This window comes from Lutra lutra, chromosome 8 (assembly GCF_902655055.1).
Source record: "Lutra lutra chromosome 8, mLutLut1.2, whole genome shotgun sequence".
In the NCBI taxonomy this organism is placed as follows: Eukaryota; Metazoa; Chordata; class Mammalia; order Carnivora; family Mustelidae; genus Lutra; species Lutra lutra.
The window spans coordinates 40,874,035-40,886,746 of record NC_062285.1 but is presented as its reverse complement, the minus strand read 5'-3'; the positions used below and the strand labels follow the sequence as shown (position 1 = coordinate 40,886,746).

The window sequence follows — 12,712 nt, the reverse complement described above, 5'->3', positions numbered from 1 at the left end:
TACAGCTTTATAAACATATATTTTTATCCCCAGGGGTACAGGTCTGCGAATCGCCAATATATCATCTCATTTAATCCGCACAACCTTATGGACTATTACGTTTCCTTTTTTTTTTTTTTTTTTTTTTTTTTAGATTTTATTTACTTATGACAGAGAGAGAGAGTGAGAGAGGGAACACAAGCAGGGGGAGCTAGAGAGGGAAAAGCAGGTTCCCTGCTGAGCAAGGAGCCCCGTGTGGGGCTCAATGCAGGGCTCCATCTCAGGACCCCGGGATCATGACCTGATCGGAAGACAGATGCTTAACAACTGAGCCACCCAGGCCCCCCTATGTTTCCATTTTAGAAATGAACAATTTAAAGACTCAAGGAGCCTACAGCCCTAAGCAAAGCCCACTGGTTTCTCTTTAGCACGTGGCATTACCCTTTCAGCATTCCATCAGCTCAATAAACACTAGAGTCCCTATCATGTGCCAGCCGTAGGCCATGGAATTTTCAATGAACCCAGGATTGCTCCTTCCACCCAGAGACCTGAGGCGGATCCCTTGGCCTATGAGACAAGGATAGCAATATCAGCCATACCTAATTCACCAAGTGAAATAAAGCAATATAATGAATGTGGAAGTGATTTGAAAACTGCAAAGAGAGCTAAATGAACTAGAGGTGTTGCTATTCACACCATCCTGGGAATGAGGGTGTCAGGTTGCCTTCAACTTGACAAAAGCTAAGGGCTGCAGGAGGTTTCGACTGTCTGATAACAAAGAAATCAATATTAAGGGGCAAGGGAAGGAGGAACAGAAACAGCACACCTTCTAAACATGATGAGATCTAAGTTCTTCATTGGGTGAATGATCTCTGGATGCTAACCGACATGAAGACGGGGGCTCAGGTATGCATCTACACAAAGCCAAAGTTAAGGGCAGGGCTGAGCAGAAACACCGTGGGATTAAAAGATACTGAAGAAAAGACCTAAATGCTCTAGAGATGGTTCAGGTCTGAAGGAATTGCCAAATTGAATGGGTTTAGAATTCAAAGCTATTACCACATCAGGAAATAAAAGGGGACATATGTTTGAATCACAGTGGTTCATCAATTCTAAGATACTTTTTTTTTTTACATTTTTACATCTCTACAATTGGGATTAATCAATACAGTGGCACATCATAACTGCCCATATTCTCTCTTACAAATACATCAAAACAGTGTATCTTAAAATTGATGGTATGTTAAATTCAGTTAATTAATATAGGATGTTTTCTTTTTTTTTTTAAGATTTTATTTATTTATTTGACAGAGAGAGATCACAAGTAGACAGAGAGGCAGGCAGAGAGAGAGGGAGGGAAGCAGGCTCCCCGCTGAGCAGAGAGCCCAATTCGGGACTCGATCTCAGGACCCTGAGATCATGACCTGAGCGGAAGGCAGCGGCTTAACCCACTGAGCCACCCAGGCGCCCCAATATAGGATGTTTTCAATGACGTGTTTTGAAACCTGTTTCAAGGGCTGCTTTTCAGTCAGTCAGAGTGACCATGCTGCCTTATCTGCATAGGACTGTCAATGGACACACTGTTCAGCCTCACGGTTAACGTTTCCTCCACATTCCAGTCTGGTGGGCTCTACAAATCTAGACTAACTGCAGGAAATAGCAGCCAGTTTCCCTATCCAGTGACAGAGTGGCTGGGATCAAATCGCACCAGCTCTCTCTTTTTGAGTCCTCTGATTGGCATCCCTTAAAACTCACTCACCTTCTTTTTAAAATTCTGTATATAGCAAAGCTTCCATTATAGTCCTACTGGTGCAAGTACCTGAATCTGTCTGTCTGTGCTTCAAGAAGACCCTTCCAAAGCCAAGCTTTGAGAAATACACTCAGGGTTGTCAAAATCCTGGCTCCTTTGCCCACACTGCTGGTGTGGTTCTAGCTCTCTCTCACTTTCTCTGTCAGAGATCAGCCTGTCCTGTTTTCTGACCACAACAGAAAAATCATGGGAAACCTACCTCGCCTCATGATCTACTCTCAGTAGCGACTTCTACAGCAAAAGTAAGATTCATGGGACGCCTGGGTGGCTCAGTTGGTTAAGCAGCTGCCTTCGGCTCAGGTCATGATCCCAGAGTCCTGGGATCGAGTCCCACATCGGGCTCCTTGCTCGGCAGGGAGCCTGCTTCTCCCTCTGCCTCTGCCTGCCACTCTGTATGCCTGTGCTCGCTCTCTCTTCCTCTCTCTCTCTGATAAATAAATAAAAAAAAAAAAGTAAGATTCATCTCCAAATCTTACAATTTGAACCCATCACAATACAATGCAATTCTATCCCACCCTACGCATTTGACATATAACAGACACCTGTCATAAAGCATGTAACCTTGTTTGGTTTGACACAAAGAAGCTTGTATGAAATAAGATATTCAAAGTGAAGAAAAGAGAACCTCTAAATATCAGGAAGAATCAAAAGGAAATGCACCAACAAGTCACTCAAAAAAAAAAAATGGAAAAAAGAAATGTTAACCACACACTGAACTATGTGGGAAAAGTCTATGTAAACAACAACTAGCAATCGCTTTGTTTTTTTCACATCAAAATCGCTTCTAACACTGTATTGTAACTATAAAGTTAGTTGATGCCAGATCACAGCACTGTTACACACACACACACACACACACACAGTCATGCACACTATCCTTTCTAAGAGGCTTAGACTGTGAATGAAAAATACAATTTCAAATAAAAAACAATTGAAGCGAATATAATCAATTACTTTACTCCCTGGGGACTCATTTCTTTTTTTCTTTTCTTTTCTTTCTTTCTTTCCCACCCCCCTTTTCAGAGCTTGATTTCCCACTGCTTTCATAGGCCAAACTCCAAAGGCCCCTCCTGGGGATCCTACCTGAGACCAAAGTATGAATTTATTATCAAGGTTCAACCCCAATGCATTTCCTTGCACAGGAAATATAGTACATGAGTTTCACAGAAAACCAGGTTGCTTCATGATTTTATCTCAGATTCATGATGTTATTTAAAGATATCCCACAGGAAAAACCACCCTAAAGACCAGTTAAACAAGAGACAAATAACCAGTCAAGAAAGTCCTTGATAAGATCCTTAAAAATTATCTTTAATTGATGCCAAATATGAACAGATCGTAAAGTGACAGAAGCAAGTAAAATTGCATAGATGGAAACTATGCGCTTCAGTTAGGTTCTCAATTCATAACATTCAATGTCCTCTACCTGACATATTAAACAGGGCAGGGGAAACGCACAGCAGGTGAAAATGAGACACATCCTTAACTCAAGGGTTAAGCAACTGGCAAACTCAAGAAATAAAGTAGTGCTTTTTCAGCTTCAATGGTTTGTTGTCCTGATGGTGCACTTTAAATTAATACTACTCAATTTTTAGTTTTTAACCTTGGTAATACCATATCTTTAATGCTGGAGGTATGTCATATAGAGTCCATGCTCTTGGCTTATGGCTGCTGCGTAAACAGCTCCCAGACTGTGCACTGAAGAGAAGAAAGGTGTTTCTACAGGTTTTGGAGAGGAGACAACTTTTGACCTGGAATATTTTGCAGGGGGTCTTTTGTGTTTTGTTTTGTTTTCTTTCCTCACACCATTTCTTCTTCTTCTCTGATTATGGTACAAAACTCTTCTAAACTTTGTGAAGTCTCATGTCATAAAAAGTAAACTCCTAGTTAGCTCCTTCATAAAAATCACTGGGACTAGGGCTAATCTCCTTAAAGCTAATGGTCCTGAGGTCAACAGGGCCTCACCCCTTATGTACACATTGGACTTCCCAAGAAAGCCCATGGTCAATTTGCCTGAGCAAAGAGACTGGCATTGGATCCCAAGACTTTTGAGATTTACACCTATACCCTGAATGAGTTCGCACAGTGACCCAAGGTAATGCAACAGTTTTGGTTAACAACTCAGCTCCTGCCCACTTCTTTACAAAAATGATAAGTAAGATACATTCTTCTGAGGTTTACCTGAGTCATGCTGAACATGTTTGCATATACCCTGAAATTCCATAATATAAATACGAATATTAAGACACCACACAGTGGATGAGAGATTGCAATTCAGCTTGGGTTGTGTCTGGTTTAAAAATTTTAATTTGTTTACTTGTCTTCTTGAAATGAACAAAAACATCAAAAGATTCCATCTTTTCTTGACAAAACAGCAAAGTAAAATGGCTGTTTGGCAGTTAATATTCTTTCTAACAATTCTATACTATGGATGGTTACCACCCACCAATTCTCACCTCTCCCAGGAATGAATTGTCCCTGGAAGAAAATGGGGAACTGCCTTCAGCTGATGTGCTCTTTCTCCTTTGTGTTCAAGGCAATCTACCAAACAAGGAATTTAATTATAAAATTGTTAAAAAGCATGTGTTTTGAGGTCTCCTATACTAAATGGGAGGGTTAAGAAACTGTTTTTACTGACTCTTCAGATGTTAACCAATTTGAAAAACCTGTAACTCTATACAACATAAAGAAGGCCCTTTATGGACTAAATCAAATTCCTACTTAAAGAAATCTGCTCACTTACCATTTACATGTTTGCCTCTTTGTTTTTTGATTCCCAAGTGAGTCAAGATTATGATATAACCTGTGCTTTGTTTCTACCACAGTGGAATCTAAACCTGATGTACAATTTCATTTTGGAGAAACAACTGTCCATCAGCCATATTCCAGAAGAATATGCCATTGGTTCATTTGATTTTGCTAGGCTAACTCACTAACACACTCCAAATGAAACTTTAACTGATAATCAGTACTCAGTTCTCAAGGGGGGAGCAAGGGAGGGCTGTGCACAGATGGGGAAGGAGAGATGCAAAAACAAAAAGCTTTCCTAGCTACAATCTGACTTCTCTAAATCTGAGGACAGAGGGAATTAATGTCTTTGGTCTCTCGAATTCAGATCACTTGAGGTGAGTTAACCACTTCAGAGATGCTGGGATGGCTAACAGCCCTGGTGGGACCCAACCCTTCCACTTGCCACCCTATTGAACTAGGGCCCTGAAACACTGGAAGAGCTGAGCTATGGCTATTAGCATGTCAGAAGTCTCTCCTTCTGGAGAAAACAAGTATTCAGGACATGAGCCATGAAAGCTCAAGACCGAGGATGGGGATTCAAAGGTAAAAAGCCCACTAAAATAAAATGAAGTAAGTAAACCAAAAGATAGTCATTCCTTAATAGGCAGTTTTGTTAAGTGCACCTTCAGGTCTACAAAAACATTTCAGCACATTACAGTGCAAGGGGTAAGTAAGAGCTTTGTCAAACTTTGCATGCCTATGCTACACAGATAATCCCTGTACTCCATTCCTACTGACTTGGTTGCAATGAGCTACAGATGGATAAACAGCATTCATTTCCCCCCTACCACCCAACTTCATAACAACTCATCCCAGATCCCAGGCTGACAGGCTCATGCATGCAGCGCTTTTTCTTGTAACACATGCAGAAGAACCCCAGTCCAGCAAATCTATGAGAGGTATACCAGGTAGCCAAAGCCAGTCTCATCAGTCTTGGTCCCATTTTTCTCATCCTCTGACCCATCCATCCCATAGTACTGAGTGGATTATTGCTGTTGACAGAGTGCAGCGTTTCAAGTTCTGTGTGTCCTAGACCTCAAAGTCTAATTAAAAGATCAAGATATCCCCAGAAATTTGGGGGAGGTTGGCTTTTTTTTTTCCCCAACTGGTGACTTTTAAGCAGGTAGGAGAGGAATAGCCAGGATGAGTCAAGGTTCAAAAGAGAAGGAAACATCACAGGGGAGGGTTTAATGCCCTGTGGTCAGATGCTGTGCAATCCTTGGCCCCTTGTCTTCCGTGATGTTACATCAGTCTTACAGATTCACAAAAGCCACACAGGAAAACAAAATATCCATGTTCTTTCTTTCAACTGAGTCAGCCAGCCTGGGTGTTACTCTAGCTTCTTGGTTTATTGCCTCACTGCTAGTTCTAGGATAAGGTGGGGGAAGGGCTGGAAGTAACAGGGAAGATTTCCAGAAGAAGCAGGGCAGGAATGTAAGGTGGGCAGCAGCAGGCAGCCACATGCTAAGTGCAGAATGAAGATTCCCCACCTTGGTGTCCTTAAAAGGCTGTGAGTGCCTCTCCATTGGTGGACAGCTGCTGGGCCCCCAGAGGCCTATGTTATGTGACTCTCTTTCAGCTAGACTCAGGGTCCCCACCATTCTCTGGGCTGAGTGCCTGGGGCAGCAGAAGTTAGATGCTCACCCTGTGAAGTGACTGCCAGGCGGAAAGATCATAGGAGCATCATAGAAAATATCTAAAAGGAGTGGGCCGGGAGGGAAGGCCCAGGAAAAGTTATTATGAATTCAGTGTTCCCACATCCACACTGATGCCTGAAAAGATCAGACAATCAGAGATTTGCAGAGTGCTCTTGCTAACAGAGGAGAAATAAGGAGCTTTGCATGGAACACTATGCTGGACCTGAGGAAGCCTTGCAAGTCCAGAGCGGCCCTTGACAGAAAACAAATTCCCCAAAACTGAATATTGGCTTCTGGTGGAGGAGAGGGGAAAAAACAAGTTCCCGGTTCATGTCCAGTTCGAAGATGGGTCTCGGGTCCCAGTTTACATCCCAGATCAGGCTGCCAAAGGGACCAAGTCCAGCGGATGGCCAGAGAGACAGCACCCTCCTGGATCTCTCCTCTCCCAGGTTTCAGATGGTGTGGTCTTCTCACAGTGGTGAAGTGAGACAGGGAGGGTGGAAAAAGCAAAAGCAAAATATCTGTGCCTCAACCCTTCCTCCCTTTTGTTACATAACATCTCAGCTGTATTAATGGAGGCACTTTCTGCAGTTCACTGTGGGTACAGGATAAAGGCACTAAGCAACTATTAAATCAATTGGTTGAGTTTCTTCAGGGAGCCTCAAGGGGAGGGCTGAAGTCTCTACAGACTTCAAATCATGACTGCAAAAAGAAATCAGCTCTGCTTTGGATGCATACAAGAGATAAACATGTTCACTTACATCCTAAGAATGCACCAAAAAACATGCAGTATTGCACCTTTTTTGTTTGTTTGTTTTGCTTGTGTTTATTTTCAGCTAGAAAGAATACTTGTTCTTAGGTGTTGCTATATATACCTTGATGACTTATTTAGTTTTCCACATAGCTTCCCTTTAAGGGATGGGCATATTGGTCCTCTCTCTGCCTACACCTGCACAGAAACCTGACATTTCCCTGAGCAAAGACAGGAAAATCAACTGAGTGCCCCCCACCCCCCACCCCCCATTATTTCTTTTGGGTCTTCATCCCACAAACTTGTAATTTATATGATTTAAATTTTTTTTACTGAAATCATGCATTAATTAATTCAAGGTACACCTTAATCAAATAGGCCATAATGCTGAATAAGAGAACATGCTTTGAGCTCCAAAAAGTTATTGTTCCCATCTGACTAACATATGCACTTAAATACAGTACTTTATTTGCTAATAAAATAGTGGATAAATGAAGGAGTGCACTTTCGGTGAATGCAAATGAAAAAGGATGTATTTTTAGAAGAGTTGATTCCAACGTAAGCTTATCCCTTATTGTCTGAGTTAACGTTCTTGGCATGCGATTATAAAATAAATATGATCAGATTCAAACATGCTTACATTTAGTTCCATTTGTGCTCTCTTGCAATAAGGAGGCTAAGGTTTTACATCCAGTTCTGGAGGCCAGGGTTCAGAGTGCAGGACTGGTGAGAAAAGACCTGTGTTTGGCTCACCTGCAGTTGAGGAACTTAGCAGCACTGCAGATGAATCAGTTAATGTAATTCAGTTATCTTTTTCTTAGAGAAGAATTTGGATTAGAAGGGGAATGGGGCAGAGGGAATATCTCTAAAGACCAGGACCAGTATCAGATTTATAAGGTGCTTCATGAACCAGTCTTAAGTAATTTTGCATGTGTGTGTGTGTTTTCACCTTGTCATATACAGTTAGGTTGGTCAAAATAAAAACAACATTTGTTCATTGCCCATTTTGGCTGGTATATCATGTTACATATAATACATCAGATGCACTGTCTTAAATGTGCTGTGCAGTTTGCAAAAGTTTTATAATGGAGTCCCATGCAAACTGAAATTTTATTTTTCTAAATGATCATCTGGTTTCTAGTTAAAAGAAAAAAAAATTAAAGAAGCCGAAGGATTAAAAAAGTCTCAGTATGGGGAAGCATATGAATTTTAGTTTACCTAGACTAGCTCATGGACTGAATTGTTTTAAACCAGTATTAGAAAATACACTTTCTTTTCCCATTTTTTTAATAAAATGAAAATAGCTTCTCTTTTCTTGTATCTTGAAAGCTTCTGGTTCGTCATCCCCCAAAATCCGCAATGCAACAATGCATTGACAGTTAAATAGAGCATTCAGAGACTAATTAGTAAAGTATCTACAAACAGTGATGTCAGTCACTAGGGTTTTTGTTGTTTGGTTTTTTGTTTTGTTTTGTTTTGTTTTGTTTTTAAGTCTTTCAAGCTACTAAGTGGGGCTTTTGTTTGTTTGCTTGCTTGCTTGGCTTTTTAAACATCGGTCAGTAGCTTGCTCTTATTAACGCAGTTTTGGTTAGCTGTGGTACAATTGCCAGTTCTGATATTGGCCTGTCTATAATGGGCTATGCTATTATTCATATCCTCTTCGATCTCCATGTACTCAGATTTGCTGATAGTGGAGGAGCTGCGCCGACTGAGGTCACTGTCAGAGGCTAAATTAGGGGAACTAACGTGGAGCAACTGAGCCTGCTCTTCCCCCTCAGTTTCTCGGTGGTAGAAATAGTTGAAATTGGACACAATGACAGGTACGGGCAGGGCAATTGTCAGCACACCAGCGATGGCACACAAGGAGCCCACGATCTTGCCTCCAATTGTCACAGGGTACATGTCACCGTATCCTACAGTGGTCATGGACACCACCGCCCACCAGAAAGCATCGGGGATACTGGAGAAGTGCGACTCAGCTTCTTCCGCCTCGGCAAAGTACACTGCACTAGAAAACAGGATTACCCCAATGAAGAGGAAAAAGATGAGCAGCCCTAGCTCTCTCATACTAGCTTTGAGGGTCTGGCCCAGGATCTGGAGGCCCTTAGAGTGGCGGGAGAGTTTGAAGATTCTAAAAACCCTTACCAACCGGATGACCCTGAGGATGGCCAGCGAAGTGGCCTGCTCGCCCTTCTGGTTTCCCTCCTGCTCGGCTATCTCGGTGCCTAGGGTGATGAAATAGGGGATGATGGCCACAATGTCGATGAAGTTCATGATGTTTTTGAAGAAGTCTGTCTTGCTGGGGCAGGCGAAGAAGCGCACCACCAGCTCAAAGGAGAACCAGATGATGCACAGGGTTTCCACGATGAAGAAGGGGTCCGTGAAGATGTTGGAATTGTAGATAACCGTGGTGTTATCGATGCGGTGCACGGTGCCTGTGAAGTCCTTGTCATCCTTCAGCTCCGGTAGAGTCTCCAGGCAAAAGATGACAATGGAGATGAGGATGACCATGACCGAGACGATGGCGATGACCCGGGCGGGCCCCGAGCTCTCAGGGTACTCGAAGAGCAGCCACACCTGGCGCTGGTATTCCTTTTCGGGCAGGGGGCGCTCCTCTTCCTTGATGAAGCCCTCGTCCTCCCGGAACTTCTCCATGGCCTCCTCGCCCAGCTCGTAAAATTTAATCTCCTCAGAGAACATGTCCAGGGGCACGTTGACCGGCCTCCGCAGGCGGCCCCCGGACTGGTAGTAGTAGAGGATGGCGTCGAAGCTGGGCCGATTGCGGTCGAAGAAGTACTCGTTCCTCAGAGGGTCGAAGTAGCGCATGCGTTTCTTAGGGTTGCCCAGCAGCGTGTTGGGAAACTGCGCCAGGGTCTTGAGTTGCGTTTCGAAGCGCAGCCCGGAGATGTTGATCACCACGCGCTCGCAGCACTCGTGGTCGTCGTGCTCCGCTGGCCGGGGGTAGCTGCCATCCTGGGGGTGGCCCGGGGCGGCCGAAGCCTCGTCCACGTTCTCTCCAGACATCACCGTCATTGTGGAAGCAGGGCGCAGGGGTGAGAGACCAGGAGAAGGCCGGGGGTGGGAAGCAGCGGGAGAGGAGGGGTGGGGGGGACCCAAGCGCCCCCCCCACCGGAGTGCGCAGCTTCCCCACGCTCAGGGGAAAGGGCTTCAAAGCCAGCAGGTGGAGAGATCTGTGACTTCACTTCTCCTTACCTTCCCCTCCACCCTGCCTTTTACTCAGTTTGGAATCCCCCTCGCCTGCGGCCCTGGGTGTAGCTTTTTGCCGAGGGTGGAGTGGGGGGAGGATTGGTGTATCTTCCTGCTCCGAGGTGCCTTAGCGCAGTGCCGTTCTAGCGGACCGAGCCATCACTTCGGGGGTCACCCTGTCCTCCCCTCCCTTCCGTGAGCCCTCCTAGGACCGGGTGCAGAGCCAGCTCAGCAGATCCCCTCGCCTGCCACCCCCTCTGCTTCTCCTTGGCTCTCCCCCCTCCTACCCCTCTTCGCCTGCCGCCTTCTAAGCTCCCACCAGGGCGATCGATGGACGCTGCAGAGAAATAGAAAGTGATACGGGGGTAGAAAATCAGAAGCATTCAGATGGGACGGACCTACAGACACCGAAGAGCACAGACCTCTAGCTTTTTTAAAAAGCACTGGACTTTTGCTAGGGTTAGCACATACACACAGACAGACACACGCAGACACCCGGAAATCCAAGTTTGGGCTCTTCCATCCCACTTTCCCCAATGCCCGACAACCGATCTGTTTACAACTCCGTTAAACTAAAGATCGGGAAAGCGCCGAGAGACGCCGCGGGAGTTCCAGGTGCCGGGCAGCATCCCCACACCCTCTGCTTCCCCCACCCGGCGCCCCTGCCCGCGCTTCTGCAGCCCCGGACTGGGGAGCCCCCTACCTGGCCGGCCGGCTTGGCGCAGGGGCGGTGCTGAGTCGGAGGAGAGCCCCAGTAGGAATGCGGCAGGTCGCCTTTGCAGTACCCGGGCGGGAGCGGCGGCCGGAGCCGCGGCAGCATCTGAGAGGCGCCGGGGCAAAGTCGCCGCCCTCACCCCCTCGTCCTACGCCCCTTCAGTGGGACAATCGATTGAGCGAGCCGCTACGGCGGAAATGTCCGTTCCCTTCCCCCATTCTCACCGGTTGCCAGCAACCTAGAGACGCCGTCCTCTCGCTGGTGCAGGGAGTTCCGGAGGATGCGGGGCGGAAAAGCAAAATGCCACCCTCTCCCGAGGCTCGGAAGCAAATGACGATAAACAGCACTCTCGCCCCCTCCTAACACTATGGGAGCCCTTGATTCAATCCCGAAGGAGGCGGGCGAGCAAGAGCCTGGATCTACATGGCTCTCGGATCTCCTCCGCTTCCCGCACCCCAGCGTGGACCTCGCCGAGGCTACGCGGCGTGCCGGGAGCGGTTAGGAGCTCCGAGTGGGGCAGGGTGCGTGCGGCGGCAGGTCCGCTCGGTCCATTTCTGGGCGCTGCAAGATCAGCAGAAACCTGAGAAAGCGCCTGGAATGCGGAGCAGCGATTGGCCCACTCGGGCGTGGGTTGGGGAGGGCGGGGGAGGGCAGGAGCGAGGAGGTAGATGGAAAATATGAGGGGGTGGCTTGGCAGAAGGGGGTTGTCATTCAGTTCCCACCCTTACCAGCACAGCTTTTTCCTCCTGCTGCCAGAAAAGCCGACCACCAATCTACTTCCCTTATGGTGCACAGCCCCGCACACGCACGCTCCCTGGCCGCGACCTTCCCAAGGAATCGCACGTTGGAAATGGTCAGGTCCGACGCAATGCAGGCAGCGGTGTTCCTGGCAAAACTCCTCAGATGGGCTTGCGTTTGTGCAGTCCCACGGTAATCGGCTTCTGCCGCCATGCTCTGCGTGCCATCCCGCCCCTCCCGCTGGGGTCTCTCTGCAGGGGTGACCCAGCTTGTCTCCCCTGGACTGGGAGAGATGCGCACTTTGGGGAGAGCTCTGCAGTTGATCAACTGGGTTTATCTGTGTAGTGTTACTGCGAGGCAATGGTGCTGAGTCTGTCCCCCCTTGACCTAGGATGGGAGTTGAAGTTTTCTTACGATCAGATTATTTTGAAATACGGAGAATGCGATTTGTGGGCAACCAAAGGCTTCGTGGGTTTGTGGGGTTGTCTGCCAACTTGGTGCTAATTGGAACGAATCTGAGAAGCAAGTCGCCTGCCCACCTCCCAACTACGTCCCTCCTCCCGCAGCCCCTTTTCTCGGCCTAGTGCCTCCACAAAGCCTCTTGCAAGGCTTGCAACTTCTTCGGAAAGGGTCCGCACAGAGGCGCAGGGCAACACGAGCCGGGGCGTCCGCGGTGCTCTCGGAGTGCCGCTACAGCTGCTTCCCCAGAGGCGCTGCGCCTAGGCGACCGCAGCGCACCAGGAGGCAGCCTGCAGCTCTGGTACTTTGACTGCTACGGAGTCTCCAAGGAGGACGCAAGAACCCGGAGTCGCCGCTGATTGGTTCCCCTGCTGCATTGGGACCACCCTTCTCACCACCGCGGATCGCGTTGCTTCCCGCCTACACCAGCCACCACTTTAATCAAAGCCAATGATTGTATCCTCCCCACTCTATTGTGGCTTGTGGAAAGCAGAGGCCTGTGCAGGGTTGCCCAGGCAGTGCAAAGATCCTGGGTACGGAACTAGTTAAATCCCTCCTCCAGATTCAGACCCCAGCATTCCTTTCAGAAAAAGAAAAGTACTTGTTCCCTCCACACCTCCGGATCC

At 47.0% G+C, this 12,712-nt stretch overlaps 1 protein-coding gene across 1 annotated transcript; it reads right to left on the bottom strand.

Annotated features, from left to right (window-relative positions):
• Positions 1-3,079: 3,079 nt before the first annotated feature.
• Positions 3,080-11,481, bottom strand: KCNA1 (potassium voltage-gated channel subfamily A member 1). Its single transcript, XM_047742913.1, has 2 exons — positions 10,878-11,481; positions 3,080-10,511 (listed from the first exon to the last, which is right to left on the bottom strand). Exon 2 carries the CDS (start codon positions 9,998-10,000, stop codon positions 8,513-8,515), a length of 1,488 nt encoding a protein of 495 aa, XP_047598869.1. The 5' UTR covers positions 10,001-10,511; positions 10,878-11,481; the 3' UTR covers positions 3,080-8,512.
• Between the last annotated feature and the right edge of the window lie 1,231 nt (positions 11,482-12,712).

Bases quoted from the DNA above. Each gene is read 5' to 3' on its own strand.
- KCNA1 (XM_047742913.1), bottom strand. From the start codon at position 10,000: ATGACGGTGATGTCTGGAGAGAACGTGGACGAGGCTTCGGCCGCCCCG.